The 15,076-nt window shown below is 45.2% G+C and overlaps 1 protein-coding gene across 7 annotated transcripts in view; it reads right to left on the reverse strand.

Moving 5' to 3' along the window:
• Positions 1–15,076, reverse strand: part of SOX5 (SRY-box transcription factor 5) — a 606,763-nt gene that overhangs the window by 139,692 nt on the left and 451,995 nt on the right. For all 7 annotated transcript variants that reach the window (XM_063134784.1, XM_063134786.1, XM_063134785.1 and 4 more), the window contains one exon: positions 13,510–13,595. In XM_063134784.1, the coding sequence (XP_062990854.1) occupies positions 13,510–13,595 (86 nt within the window). The remainder of the gene's footprint in view (positions 1–13,509; positions 13,596–15,076) is intronic.

The raw sequence follows: 15,076 nt of genomic DNA on the forward strand, positions 1-15,076 counted from the left end.
ACCTGGGACAGAGGCTTCCCTTCCTGGGGTCTCTGCTGTCCACTGCTGGAGCTGGGAACCAGAGCTGGGGTGTGACGTGCAAGAGGCAGACGTTGCTGCTCAGTTGGCCAAGCCAGGGCAGAAGGCCTCATTCCTGGGATGTACATTAGGCCTGGCCAACCTAGTGAGTTCATATTGCTTGCCAACCATAGGGGCTAAAGTTGTATGTTTCTATTTCTTCCTGTGTCTAAAAAGGGCTCTGAGCCTGAGTTTCTACTTCCAGCCCAGGGTTGTCATGTGTCCTGTTCGGTAGAGGACACTTCTCTTTTTGAAGGTCTGTCAGAGAAGATGTCCTCTACTTGAAGGGCTGTCCAGTCCATGTCCAGTTTAAATGACCACAAGAAGGGGAAGCAGGGGCCCTGAAGTTACCCATCAGTGGTTAACACCTGATCAGAAGACTGGGCCAAACATACAAGTCAGCTGGTTAAAGCTGTCTCCACTATGGTGAGCTGTGTTATTATTTAAACTCTAGTAATAATTTGTAAATCTGAACCAATACGTATGCAGCAGCATATGCATTTTTTATGCAGATCTGTGTCCTCTTTTATCCTCTTTTTAGTGTCCCTATTCCAACCCCAGAATTACTTACCTTTCTGATGCTAGGACCAAACCATAATGATGATGATAATAATAATAATAATAATAATAATAATAATAATAATAATAATAATAATAAAAAATTTATTTCTTACCCGCCTCTCCCTTTGGATCGAGGCAGGGAACAACATTAGTACAGAATCAATACATCTTAAAAATTCTTGATTTTACATTGATCTGGATAGGCCTGCCGGAAAAGGCTAGTCTTTAAAGCTGCCTTAAAATCACACACAGAGTTAATTTTACGAAACTCCTCCGGCAGGCCATTCCACAATCTGGGGGCGACAGAAGAAAAGGTCCTCTGGGAAATGATGTAATTGAAGTAAATGACCCAATGCCATCTTTCTGTCCCATTCATAGGAGGCAGAATAGGGGGGGGGGATGATTTTTCAGTGGAGGGGAAACTGAATTTCAAGGATGGGGATGAATGTACCCCCACCCCCACACTCACCCACCTTGTGCTATCTTTGGTGGCATCTGGCTGCCATATCCTAGAATCATAGAATAGCAGAGTTGGAAGGGGCCTACAAGGCCATCGAGTCCAACTCCTCTGCTCAATGCAGGAATCCACCTTAAAGCATCCCTGACAGATGCTTGTCCAGCTGCTTCTTGAATGCCTCTAGTGTGTGCTGTTTTGGAGAATTCTAGGGGGAAGTGGCGACCCCAGCTGCCTTTACACCCCACCCCCACCCCAAAATACCTTGGAATTCAGGACATTTGCAAGGCATGGAGTGTGAATTTTGAAACTTTCAGCTAAGCATTAGCTGGTGTACCAGGTAGAAAGGCTACTTTGAATGACTCCCTGTGGCAGCTTAGGGTCTGAGGACTGCATTGAGGTAGACCTGGGTTCTGGATATCCAACAGATAAAGACTAGTTTAGCTGCAACTGTACTAAATCCTTCTATCTGCCTAACCATTGAGCTTCCTGCTAAAACACTCTGCAGGCTTGTCATTTGACTAGGAAAAAAGAAAAGAAAAGAAACAACGACCAGGCTGGTTTTGTTTTTGTTGAATGGACTTCAACCGCAGATTGCATTTGGGTCCACCCTCTGTTCCGGGAGGTGCAAACTGGGTAAGTTCTGGTTAAAAATGAACCGAAACAAATTTCTCATACATTCCGAGCTCCCCTGGCCCTCCACACAGATTCTTTGAATGCATGGGATGGGATTTGTCTGAACCATGAGTAAGACCATTGGTCTGTCTAGCCCACTATTATCATTCTGGCTGGCAGCAGCTACTCCAGGATTCAGACAGCAACCCTTTCCAGCCCTGATACCTGAATTCTTTTTCAATGGCAGATGCAAGAACTGAACATGAGGATGTCTATCCAAGCACGTGTTCTTCCTTCTTCTCCACCAAGGTGGCCTACTCCAGGATCTACACCCTAGTTCTGTCCAGCCATCAGTTTCTTCAAAATCTGAAGTTAGCAACCAATCCAGCTCCAGCTGTTGGAGGACTCATGGGCAAGAACACCATCAGTGGTCCACCCTTGTCACCAGCTCCTTCCTCTTTCTCATCATTGCTAGCACAGCGGCATCTACTGCTCCTCCTTCTCACCACCATTGTTCTCTGAGCCAGAGCGAGAGGCTGGTGAATAGCAGTTTGCAGTTGTGAAGAGGAGGGGAAAGTCCAGGGGGCTCTTGTCAATGGGCCTCTGCTGGGGTGTGGGCCCTCAGCAGGTGCCCGAGCATGCCTACCCTAGATGGTAGCCCTGTTGGCAATCCTAGCAATTAGACTGCTTGGGAGAGAGATTGTTCAAAACAATAAGGGAAATGGGACAAACATCATCTTGGAAAGAATTAGTCTGCAAGACCAGAAGATGGAAAGGGCTATGCTTGGAGGCTATTTCAGCATGGAACGAGAGTCATCACATTCAAGCTGAAGGCTTGTCAATATGAAAACAGCACAGAAGAACAGCTTTTTGCTTGGGCTGTGCCTATTGTCCAAATGTCAAAGAGCTCCTGGGAAGCCCAGAGGTGGCAATAGCTGTGTAAGCAGCTCCTCACCGGTTCTTCCTAAAGGGGATTTTTGGGGAGGCAGTGGAGCGGGGGTGGGGGTGGGTGGCAGCAAGGGTAAGAAATGACCAGGTCCTAAGATTCCCACCTGCCGGGATTCGGTAAAGACGGTGGAGAAACGGAATGGTCTTGGGGCCTATTTGCATACGTTCTTTAGCATTCCAAATGTCTCTTGATGTAATTGAATTGTTGTTTCTGCCTCTATTAATACATATGCAAATGAGCCAACGCTGCAGCTGTGCTGTATTAATCATATGTGTGTTTCTGTCTGTCTGCCCTGCAGGCTCAGGGTCAGAAAGAGGAGGGGGAAAGAGAGGGAACACAGGCTCTTTAACCTACAAGGAAGCTCACTCATGCAGACAGAGGGCTGCTAGCACACAGCAGGCCAGACCTAAGGCAGGGACGAAGCCACGAGGTTCCTCCTGTTCCCCTTCCAAGTATGTGTACAGACTGTTGGAGTTGACAGAAAGAGCCATTTGTTTAACCACCATTTCCCACTTCTGTTTTAGGCTCAAGTGCGGCGTGTGAAGTCCTTCTTCACCCAGCGCATAGTCAAATTACGGAATCTGCTACCGCAAGATGTAGTGAGGGCCATCAATTTGAATGGATTTAAAAGGCGGTTAGACAAATTCCTGGAGGAGAAGGCTATCAATGGCTTCTAGTCCTGATAGCTACATGCTACCTCCCATAGCAGAGGCAGCATAGAATCATAGAATAGTAGAGTTGGAAGGGGCCTATAAGGCCATCGAGTCCAACCAGCATGCTTACGTACACCAGCTGCTGAGGAACATGGGCAGGAGGGTGTTGTTGCACTTATGTCTCCCTTATGGGTTTCCCAATTACAGCTGGTTGGCCGCTGTGTGAATAGCATGCTGGACTAGATGGACCCTTGGTCTGATCCAGCAGGGCTCTTATGTTCTTAAGTACAGACAGCCAAGTACAAAATATGTGCGGACCCTCGTCAAGTTCAGGGGAAGACATGTGTAAAATTCAGCACATATCATGAGCAGAATTGACAATCAGGAAGAAACAAAAGGAAAACATTGCTGTTTCAGACCAAGGGTCAATATAGTTCAGTATTATGGGTAGCATCCAATGTTGGTCCTATGTAGATTGACCTGTTAAAATGAATGAGACTTAAGTTAGTCATAATTTTCATTTCTACTCTACATAGGGCTAGCACTGGATACTACCCTATGTATCCAATAATGGACAGCCATATGAGTTTTAAAAAGGGATATTGTGGTTGTGGAGGAAAGCCCAATGAAAATGTTGTCCCAATGTGTGGCTGCTGTGGAAAAGGCTGATTCCACCCTGGGGACCATTGAGAGAGGAATTGAAAACAGAACTCCCACCATCATACTGTCCTCATACACATTTATGGTGTGATCACACTCGAAATACTGGGTATAGTTCTGGTCACCACACCTCAAAAAGGAGCTGCAAACGATGCAGAAAGGGGCAACCCAAATGATCAAAGGGCCGGAGCAACTCCCCTAAGAGAAAAGGTTACCATGTTTGGGGCTTTTTATCTTAGGAAAAAAGATGAGTAAGGGGGACAAATGATGGAAGTGTATAAAATGATGCTTGGTATGGAGAAAGTGGATAGGTAGAGGGTTCCCCTCCCTTTCATAAGTCTGGAACCCGGTCGTTTTGTCCACCACTAGGTATAACATTTAAAAGTACCTTACCCCATGTGCCATCCCACTGATGTGCACAGTATGCCCCCCCAGGACCAGTGTTGTTAAGGACGTAGCACTTCACAAACAAGCGTTTTCTCTGTGAATTATTGATCTTCATGTAGTTCTCTACAAAACCTTGGTCAGTTTGCACCACCTTTCAATTGTTTACCTGCATGTCCCTGTTTGCCCCATGGCAGCCCAGCTCCTCCGTTTGATCAGGAACAAAAAGACCTAAAGATGTGTATGCTCCTAGCGTACAAAATCCCCAGGCAACAGTTCCAATATTACTGACATCTATGAATCCTCACATATTACTGCCAAGGTCTTAAAGCTGAGACTATGAGTGAGACTATGAGTGAGTCATGTCACTTCCCCACCCCGACTCTCATTTACTGGATTCAAACATTATGCAGCCTTCCCCCTGAATGGTCAAGTAGCCAGAAGTGCCTTTTACCAGTTTTGACAAGTTTACCACCTGTGACTTGAGAAGCCAGGTGTGTCCTCAGTCTCATCCTTGCCCCTGCCAATTCCAACGTAGTGATCACATTTCTATGTAGGAAAACTGTCTACCATCACATCCATTGAGTGTGCATGTTTTATTTCACCACTGTACTTGTGGTTTTGTCCCCTCCTCCCACCCCGGATATAGAAATGCTTTCCACATAGTACGCAAAGTGGCTGTAAGACACTGTTTTAATTCTCCCCACTCCCTCATATTTCTGTTTTTAAGAAATGTACTAAACCTACTTGTAAAAAGGATGGCCCCGTTCAGACAACACGCTGAACCATGCTGCTTAACCACAAAATGGTTAACGGAATGCATTAAGGTTAATGCATTAACCATTTTGTGGTTAAGCAGCATGGTTTAGCGTGTTGTCTGAACGGGGCTGATTTTTTTAAAAAACTATCAACTATGATTTTTTTGGGTTTTTTTTTTTTAAAAAAAGCCACAATGAAAAGACGTGTGTGGGATGGGGGAGGGGAGAGACATTTGTTACATTTATGTTTGGTCTATCATTCTTTCATGTAATCTATCACTGTCACAAGCTCACAGCAGGTGTTTTCTATCATAAGGACTAGCAACATCCCTTTCTTAGAAGAGAGAGATCCGGTGATTTGATGCCTTTATTTGGCAGCTGACTAGAACTCATGCGTCTGTTGAGAAGGTCTCTCTCTCTCTCTCTCTCTCTCTCTCTCTCTCTCTCTCTCTCTCTCTCTCTCTCTCTCTCTCTGTGTGTGTGTGTGTGTGTGTGTCCGTGTCCATGGCTAGACCAGGCCTATATCCTGGGATTGTCCTGAGATCATCCCTGTGCATCCAAATGACACACAGGGGATCCCGGGAGCAGGCAGGGATGACCCCTCCATTTGCCTGGGATAATCCTTAGGTCTAGCTAAGGCCTGTGTGTGTTTATGTATATACAGATAGACGCTGCTGCTCCCCAACTTGTGTCCAATTGTTTGATTTGTAATCAGGTTCAGTAACTTTGTGATGTGCTGAAGCTCATGGGTTCTTGGGCAAAAGTTGTGAATCCCAAACAGGAAGGAACAGCACTCACAAAAACTCCTACAAGCACTGAAGAGGAAAATGCCACAGATTTTTTTTTTAATTCAGAATGGCTGGGTGTGTACTCTGTTCAGTGAGCTGAGTCAGAAAATGGCCACCATCTCTCTTTTCTCACGAACCTCGTTTGGCTACTTCAAATCAGAGAAAGCTCTTGATAGCTCACAGGTTTCTTTCACTCCTAAAGAACTTTTGTGAATTCACTGTGACAAGTCACATAAAGATGCAGCCAACAGGATCACTCCCATCTCCCCATATATGTTTATGCCCCAATGGTGATGATGATAGTTGTCCAGTGATCACTGATCCACAGAAATCTAGCCAGGAGCACATGACCCTTTCAAACATGTATGAAGTGAACCATTGCACATAACTGCATCCCTCCGTACGAACAAATGGGAATTCCTGGACATTATCAGAGGACAGAGTCTTGTGCTTGCAGCTGCAGTGACAAGAGGTGACAACAGCCAATTTTAAGCATTAATAGTGCTTTATTTAACAACACCTAAAAGTGGAGCATGCCAGGAGAATTCCCCCCCCCCCCCCCCAGCACTAGGTCTAAATCCTCAGCTGCTGTTTATGGGCATTGATCCATTAGCACCAATGGAAGTGTATCTATTCCCTACAGCTGGGGAACTGGCCCTTGATCTCCACCAATCTCTTATAAAATGGGCATTTTGGCTACCCCTTGGGCAGAACAGGTGGTGAGTATCTTGCAGCCAATGCACCTAAATATAGCATCAGCAATAAATGGGGAGTGCAGTGCCCAATCTAGGTTAATATTATACATTTGAGACCAATTTTAGGGCTAGCCAATAGGAAATATTCCTACTATGCTGCCTTATTAGCTCACTGTCATTATCATCTTCAGCATTTGTGATGTCCATCAAGAAATGTGCATATTAATATTAAAGGAATCTAGCGAGCTAATGGCTGATGGATGCCTGCCATGTTTTGGCAATGCTAATCTGAAACACGGCAGTATGAGTATTTAGCTCGTATTTTCAGTTTATTTTGCCCAGATGTTTGTTCTCAGACTGGAAACCCGTTTTTTTGTTTTGTTTTGTTTTTCCCCCACATACAAGTGGGCTGTGTTGGCTGTCTAATGTAGGGATTAAACAGTGTATTAATTATTGGTCCTCCTGCAAATTAAGACATTTGCAGAAAGCAGGTAAAAAGCAGCAGAAAATAAAAAATGGAGAACAAACTGTCAGCTGCAGCTAACGAAGAACCAAGCGTTAACCGATATTTAAAGTTGTGTTCTAGCTAGTGAAGACAAGGCGCAAACCCACAATAAGAGGATGTTTTTAATGCTGCAGGAGATGCTGTGGGATTCATTCATGTGCAAAGGAAGTCATGGAATCCAACTATCGGTGTATGTGAAAGGTGCATTTGCTTGGCCTGGTGCTGACTGCACGTTGTGACATAGCAAGCTGCCATATACTGAGTCATGATGGATCAAATACTGGAGAGCCTCCAGACCATGGCCCAGATCTACCCATCAGGCTTCCTCAACCAGCTTCTTAAGGCCCCTCCCCCTCCCTGAAGCCCCTCCTCTCCTGAGGAATGAGGGTAGGTGGCTCCATCCCATGCTGCTGCCTCAAAGTGAGCACATGGAAGTGATGGTTTCCAAAGGCTTCCATTGGCCCTTGCCTTTCTTGATGGGAAAGGGAAGGGAAGAGGGAAGCCTGCTCCATCACTCCCCATGATCTCCATCCCTGTTCGTCAGGAAACAGCTGAGCAGCAGCAAAGAGGGAATCTCTTTGCCAGTGAGATAAGTTATACGGGATCGGCAAAGCAGGGCGCGCTGTCCCTGCTTTGCTGGATAACCCAAGGGAAATAACACTTCTGAAATGCTACCTTATCAAGACACTGATCATCCCAGAGAGATTTAGGATGTGTCAGCTGGCTGTACAACCAGTGTTAAGGGTGCATCATCCCTGGATCATCCCTGTGCATCCAAATTACGCACAGGGGATCCCGGGATCAGGGAGGGATGATCCCTCTATTTCCTCGGGATAACTGAGACTTCAGTTATCCTGGTTTTACCCACAGTCCCTGGATGATCCCGAGGACCACGGGTGGTGTGGGCACCCATCCCGGCTTCTTCCCTCCTCCCTGCGAGTAGCGGGGGTTAGCAGAGGGAAGGAGCCGGGACGGGTGGGGGGGAGTCAAGGGCCATTGGGGTAGGGTGGGGAGCTGTTGTTGTTATACTTACTGTTGCGCTAGAGCGCAAGTGCACTCCGGCTCCTGTTGTTGTTGTTGTTTTAAAAAAATGGCTGGCGCAATGTCCGTCCTCCCATCCGGGATGTTGTGCTTCTGTTTAGACACACAGGGATGGTCCCAGAGGCAGGTAAGTCCGGTATCACCCCTCTCCCTCCCTCTAGACCTTAGGTGTAGAAAGGGCCTAGGAAATGTGGTAGCAGAGAGTAGAAGTATGTATTCTAACTGTAATTCATACATGTAGGTCATCTGCACTGTTGCTCCACTGCAAGGTGGTTACCAGAAAGGCTAATTTACTGAGGAGGAAGAGTGGGCCTGAGGAGGGTTGCTTCATCCTTTTCACTACAACTCCTCTTCCCCAAGCAGGCGGGAAAATGCAGGTCTGGAAACCTGGCTGAAGCAGAAGCAGTTTGGGGAGGAGAGAAATAGTTGGTAGATTAAGCAACCTTCCCTTCACTGACCAACATCTTCCCCTCCAGGCACTGATTTTCAGCAGAGAAGCAGTAGCTGGAATCAACATACACGATTAGCAGAAAGGCCATGTGGTTCTGCCCACAGTGAATTCTTTCTTCCCTTTCTTGCAACTCCTGAGATGCTTCACATGAGCAGGAACCCACAAGCAAGCATCTTTCTTATCAACTTTGCCCATGGCATGGAAAGTTCTGTGTTGACTTTAGACTCCCAACAGGAGAGGCAGAGTACACCCGCCATACAGCTTGATGAACAACCTGCATTCATGTGTTCTATGGGTCCCTGGTAGGGACAGATGGACCCATCCAATTCCTGTGAAAGCTTTCCAGCCATATCTATGATACTCCTCTCAAAAGGCCCTGGATATTTCACTCAGGCAAGATCTACATTTCCCCCCAAATGTCACTTCCGGCAAAATTCTGTGGCAATTCCACCCAATCTACCATTTCCCTGCTGATGTGAGTTAGGGCAAACAGCACCTAAGAAAAGCCCTGCCAGAGACACAGACCTTCAAGTTCCATAGTCACAAAGAAAGTCGAACAAGGCCCTCCTTTCCTCCACACAAAAGGAAGTTCAAACGTAGATGGTATGAATGCCAACTCCTCTAACGTAGCCAGTTACATTCGGCAGAGAGTATCCACTGCTACAAAAACAGGGAGGCCAGTTTAATGTACCTGCTCATTCAGTCATTAGCCTCTCGGCAGGCAATGCCAAGGAGAGCAACCAATTAGTGCTAACTGTGACAGGTAGGACAGCACAGTGGGGGATTCCCGGAGAGAAGAAGGAGAGGAAGGGCTTCAAAACACATGTCCTCTCAAAGCGGGTTTGGCAGGGGTCTTTCAACACAGACAGCGCGTGTCGGCCTCTGCACAGAAGCGACAATGTTGTCATTTCTCCTTTTCATCCCCTTTCCCGCAAAAACCTGCGTCGCAACTGTTGTCGGTGCACAAAGATTTAGAAAAGATTAAAGAGCAACACCAGGGGGAAAAAATAAAATAAAGTCAGAGTGAAAAGGGGGAAGGTAGAAACAATTCTTTATAGAGTTCCAAGAGACAACTGAGAGGAGAATGTAATTGAAATCTATAAAGTCACGAGCTGACTGGGGACAGGAAATAGATTGTCTGTTTACTCTTTTGCAGCCCAGTGCGGGGAAATGCAACATGGACTGAAAACCCCCACAGTTGAGTGAATGTCTCTTGTACGAAGTCCAAAGGGGGAAAATGTCGTTATCTCCAACACCACTAGTACCACCACCACGTTTCCTTCTCAGTCATACCATAGCGTGGGCATGGCTCATGGCAGGAAGGACCGACTTTTGTTTTCTCAGGGGACGCTCCCTTCACAAGATAGTGATCTAATCCAACGTCACCCAATGTTAACTCCATGGATCAGTCGGGATTTTAACCTGTCGGCCTCTCTGTTCAGTTGCCACAGTATAGCCTCTGCTGCAGGGCCATTGCATATAAAATCCAAAAACAAGAGGTAACATTAAAACTGGAGTGACGCTGGATGTCTCTGTTACATATTTTTCTTATGAAAGTGCCAGGAAACTTTTCACCGTATCTTGATTCAAATTTGGCAGGGCCATGAAGGCCTAGATCAAATCACTTTGGTGGATAGATTTGGCCATTGGGTTGCCAGTTGGCCATCTCTATGCTAAGTCCTGGGCTCCATCTGGGGTCTTCCCAGTTGGAGGAACTGGATTGCTCATGACCCACTTATTTCAATAGGACTTTACTGGGCTTGACTTGATCTGGATTGTTTCTTGAGGCTGCCTCCTACATGACTCTAGGTTCCATTCCTAACCCCTTCTTGAGCTTCCTGGCACAGAAACCAGGATCCTTTTAGTACTTTCCAGTTCAGTCTCTCTAAACCCAACGGTTATCAACTACCCACCCTTTAGGTAACTTTTACTTCATCAATTGTCCATTGAGAAAACTTTGCACACTTGCCACGGAACATCTTCACACTTAGAAGACATGTATGCTGCCCTTTGTTGTTGATTTCAGGGCCATTTACATCATTTTAAGGTGATGAAATACTGCACACATTTGGAAAAATCAAACCGAATAAACAATAGTTAAAACAGCACTCAGGACAGCCATGGATCACAACAGCATATCATAATACACAAGGGGTACTAGCTTAAAAGGCCTGGGAGAATTAAATCAACAACCCTCTTTTCCTCAAACCAAAAATAGAATAACACCTATGTCAGACGTTCTCAGTCAAAGTGGTTAATGGGTGAACAGGTTGTTCCACGTTTCTCCTCTGTGCATGTGCCCCATGACTTGCTGGGCTCTGTCACGTGACCCTCCAGCACCCACTAGACCACCCCCCTAGATCCATCCGGGTACTCATGCACAGCAGTTGTCTCTATTTCATATGTGGGACATTCATGCTGCTCTCTGTAAAATCAATAGTATTGGCAAAAATGCCCGTGTTTCCTCTTTTCCCACTAACCACTACAACCCTTTCCATTTTATCAGAGTTCCTAGTCCCTTGGATGACAAAGCCAAGTCCTGAAAACAGCCATTCCTTCTTCTTCTTTTTAATCACTGACTGCTTTTTTCTCTTTCAGAAAATAATTACAGAAACCAACCCTTTTCCGGTCTCCAAACCTTTGACCATTGCTAGTAATATAAGCCTCATTGGTGCTCCTCTTTTTGCTTCTGTCTGTCTTTTTGGCCTTTGTGTTGGATGTGGCTATTTGTAGCCATTTTATGAGGATTGTAGTTATCCCCAAGAAATCATTCTAGGGGGAGGCCAGGCGTACACAGCATTGCTTTCATGTCCCCAATAACTCCCATACTGCCCATGGCATTTGTATCCCATACAATCAGAGGCTAAACCACAGTGTCGCTTTTCATATAAAGGCACAATAGGGGCGAATATATTAACCTCTGCAAGCTTACACACTGGCCGTGCTTTCTCTGGCACTCAGCTGACTCAACTACAGAAGAGATCCATCTTAATTGTCTCCCGTCCACTCCCCAGCTCATTAAGAGAGTGACTTATTATGGTGTTACTATGTCATGCCCAGCTCACAGCAAGCAATGGGATTCTCACTCTCACTCACATTAAATGGGCTACCCCATCTATTGCACTGAAAGGGCTTCTGTTCCAGGTACTACGATAGTAGGGAAAATCTACCAACCGGCTGCAAGGAGGGCAGGTTCAATTCACATAACCATTTTTTTTAACATGGTGATATTTGCAAGGTTGAATTGGTCTTGTGAAACTTCTGATGTAGTGAAATCATGATTTAGCATACCTGGGTCTGCTCATCTTTTGTTAATTTCTCGAAATGTTTTCCAGGATGAAGAGAACTGTGATTAGGAAATGCATGAGCACCTTTCTTAACTCACTATCCATCTCAGTATCTCTAGAAGGGAATTCACGATCCATCTCAGTATCTCTAGAAGTAGACATGCAGGTTCTCCAATAAAGTTAAGAAAGGTGTGCATACAGAGGACTCAGTTAACCCTGCAGGCTCTTTGCTTGGTGGAATGGAGGGGCTCCCTTCACCAGTGCCTCTGGCTAAATGTATGAACTAAATGAGGTAGCAATATCTATACCATGTATTTCATGCCAAGTATCTGGTAATCAAAGGCACATTATTCTGCCTTTAATATGGAGGCTCCATCCCTGGCTATCATGGGGCATGTCTAGACGTATGGAGGGGAGGGGGAGGATGTTGCGATATGGTGATCATAAGATCCTCCCACTTAGTCCACACACGGCACACGATGTCCCGGGAGGAAGAGGACGTCGCGCCCACCATTCTGTTTTTTGTTTTAATCGAAAAAAAGCACATGAGCGCTCCTGTGCTAAAGGTAGGGTTTTGTTTTTTTTAAAAAAATATCCTGTTCCCCCACCCCATCCCCGGCTCTTTGTGTTTACTTGCAAGGAGCCGGGAAGAAACCAGGACGGACGCCCACACGTCCCGTGGTCTTTGGACGATCCCAAGACCATGGAAAAGGTCGGGATTAAAACCGTCCCGTTTATCTCGGGGAAAGGGAGGGATCATCCCTCCCTGCCCCGGGATCCCCTGTGGGTCATGTGGACGCACAGGGATGATCCCGGGGCGATCCCCGGGAACGAGTCGTGTAAACATTGCCCATGGTCTTCTCTTGGTCCTGGACATGGTTTGAAGGCATATGATGAAGCCACTTTGCTGAAGCTAAGGAAGTTTGGATCTGGTTGTTGCCTGGGCAAGAGACCACCTGGGAATTCCATGTATATCACCTTGAGGTCCATCATGGAAGGCAGGCAGGATATCTAACAAATAAATAAGGAGCACTGCATAGACCTACTGTATCTTTCATAACTTTGACCAGTCTCTCATGAAGCCATGGAAGTCACCTCACTTGGTGGCAGTAGGTTTCATGAGCTAATTATGCCTCATGGGAAGTGGTACATCTTTTTGCCCTGTCCTGCCCATCAGCTTCACTGAATGGCTCTGAGTTCTAGTATTTTGTGAGGGAGTTAATAATTTCTCTCTATTCTCTCCACCCACCAAAACGTTGCAATTGCTCTGAGGCTAAAGTCTTTATTTGGAATCATGGGAGGAAAAGAAGGATTTGTGTGTGTGTGTGTGTGTGTGTGTGTGTTGTTCATAACAACAACAACAACAACAACAACAATATATTTGCCCACTAAGACAGAAGCATCACAATCAATATTGGCTTGGAAACAACCTTTTCAAAATCCTCCCTATTCCAGGTGAAAATAAAGCCACTTTCAGACTTAGATTTGTAAATGAAAAGAGGGGTGCTGCTCCCATCCCCACCCCACAAAGGACAGGGGATGGGTGGGAGAAGAAAGGCTATTGTAGATTTCGTGGGGTTCGAATGGGAGAGAAAACTGTTTTCCATATTTATTTAACCTTTGCCTCTTCTGGCATTGTATCCAGACTTACCTGCAGTTGAAGTGGGCCTAAGCCGGGGGTTGCTGCGGCAGCAGCTGCCATGGTTGTTGGGATCAGCTGAACAGGGTAAGGGTCACCTAAGTAAGAGAATAATAGAGGCGTCAGCACCTTTTATCTACTCTCCACCTGCAAATTAAACTCCTGCATTCACTCTTTCCAAAAGCCTTCTTTTGTGTGCCTTGCTGAGGCCTAATGAAAAGCTCTATTGTGAAGCCTTTTTACTAACACTCTTCACAATTCTGGCTGAGAGAGGAATGTGAATAAAAGGCACAAGCAATTAAGGCGGAAACCTCATCCTTTTTCATGATGTATTTAGGGAAATGGGGAAAGGGGGGGAGTGCACATTGATCAGAGGGCTGAGCTTCAAGGGGGGGGGACCTAACACAACCCACAACTATGAAGGAGAAAGAGAAGAGGGAAAAAAGGGAAAACAGTGCAACCTTGATAAGATCACTGCATTGGATGGGGACAAATGTCCAGGGTTGTCCAGGGTAGGCACTTAACCAAACAGAGCTCACTTTCAGGAAAGCTGGAGACATTTAATGCATAGTTTCCACCATTTCACACATGTAAGTAGGGACACACACTTGTACACTTGTGTCCTATACCCACAAGATGGCTTTTAGGCCAGATCTACACCAAGCACTTTGAAAACGGTTTGAAAACAGTATATAGAAAGTGTCCAGAGCCCCAACAGTTGTCAATACCATTATAAACTGTTATAAAGCAGTAGTGTGGATCCTGACCCAAATTCACATCAAAGATCGGTACCTAAGTCCTCCACACCACCAACTTTTTCTGCCGTATCATGTATTCATTTCATCTACAATAGGCTATCCTGCACTGGTTAGTGAAAAAGTGTGTTAGTAAAACCACCCATGACATTTGCTTTTTTTTAAAAAAAATCTATTTAAGAACGTTTACATTCACAGTGGAAGTTGTACTTCATTACAGCTGCCGCCATGATTAGCTCCTACAGTTGACAGGGCCTTTTTCGGAAGTGGCCCCACGTTCATGGCCAGCAGAGATACATAGGGTTCTAGAGTTCAGCCCATTTAGATGGGTGAACAACACTTCTGTTTTTAAAGAAGGGTTGACCTGACTGTGTGCTGATTTGATATGCATTTTTTTTGTCTGTTGTCTTCTGAAAAAAGTCTGTTAGTACACGGCACATAACAATTTGGTTAACCCCCCCCCCACACACACACATCTTACAAATGTTAAATTTCACAGTGGTTAGGAATATTTGGTTAGGAATACATAGATCAGTCTATTTTGAATCTGAGGAAATTTTTCATTTTTTCATTCATAATTCTGTTCCCTCATGCTTATGCATTAATATGCTCTTTTTTAAAAGAAAGAAAGAAATCCATATGAAAATATGTCTTTTACTCAATACATAAATTAAATTTTAAATCCATTTCTAAATACACATTTTTGAATCACTATTGTATTTCATCTCAAAGTACCTATTTTTAAATGTATGTTATCATACCTAAAGTATACTTTTTAAACACATTGTGGTATATTTTTTTGAGCTGAGAACTACATGGTAAGA

Source organism: Elgaria multicarinata, chromosome 9 (assembly GCF_023053635.1).
Source record: "Elgaria multicarinata webbii isolate HBS135686 ecotype San Diego chromosome 9, rElgMul1.1.pri, whole genome shotgun sequence".
NCBI classification, from domain to species: Eukaryota; Metazoa; Chordata; class Lepidosauria; order Squamata; family Anguidae; genus Elgaria; species Elgaria multicarinata.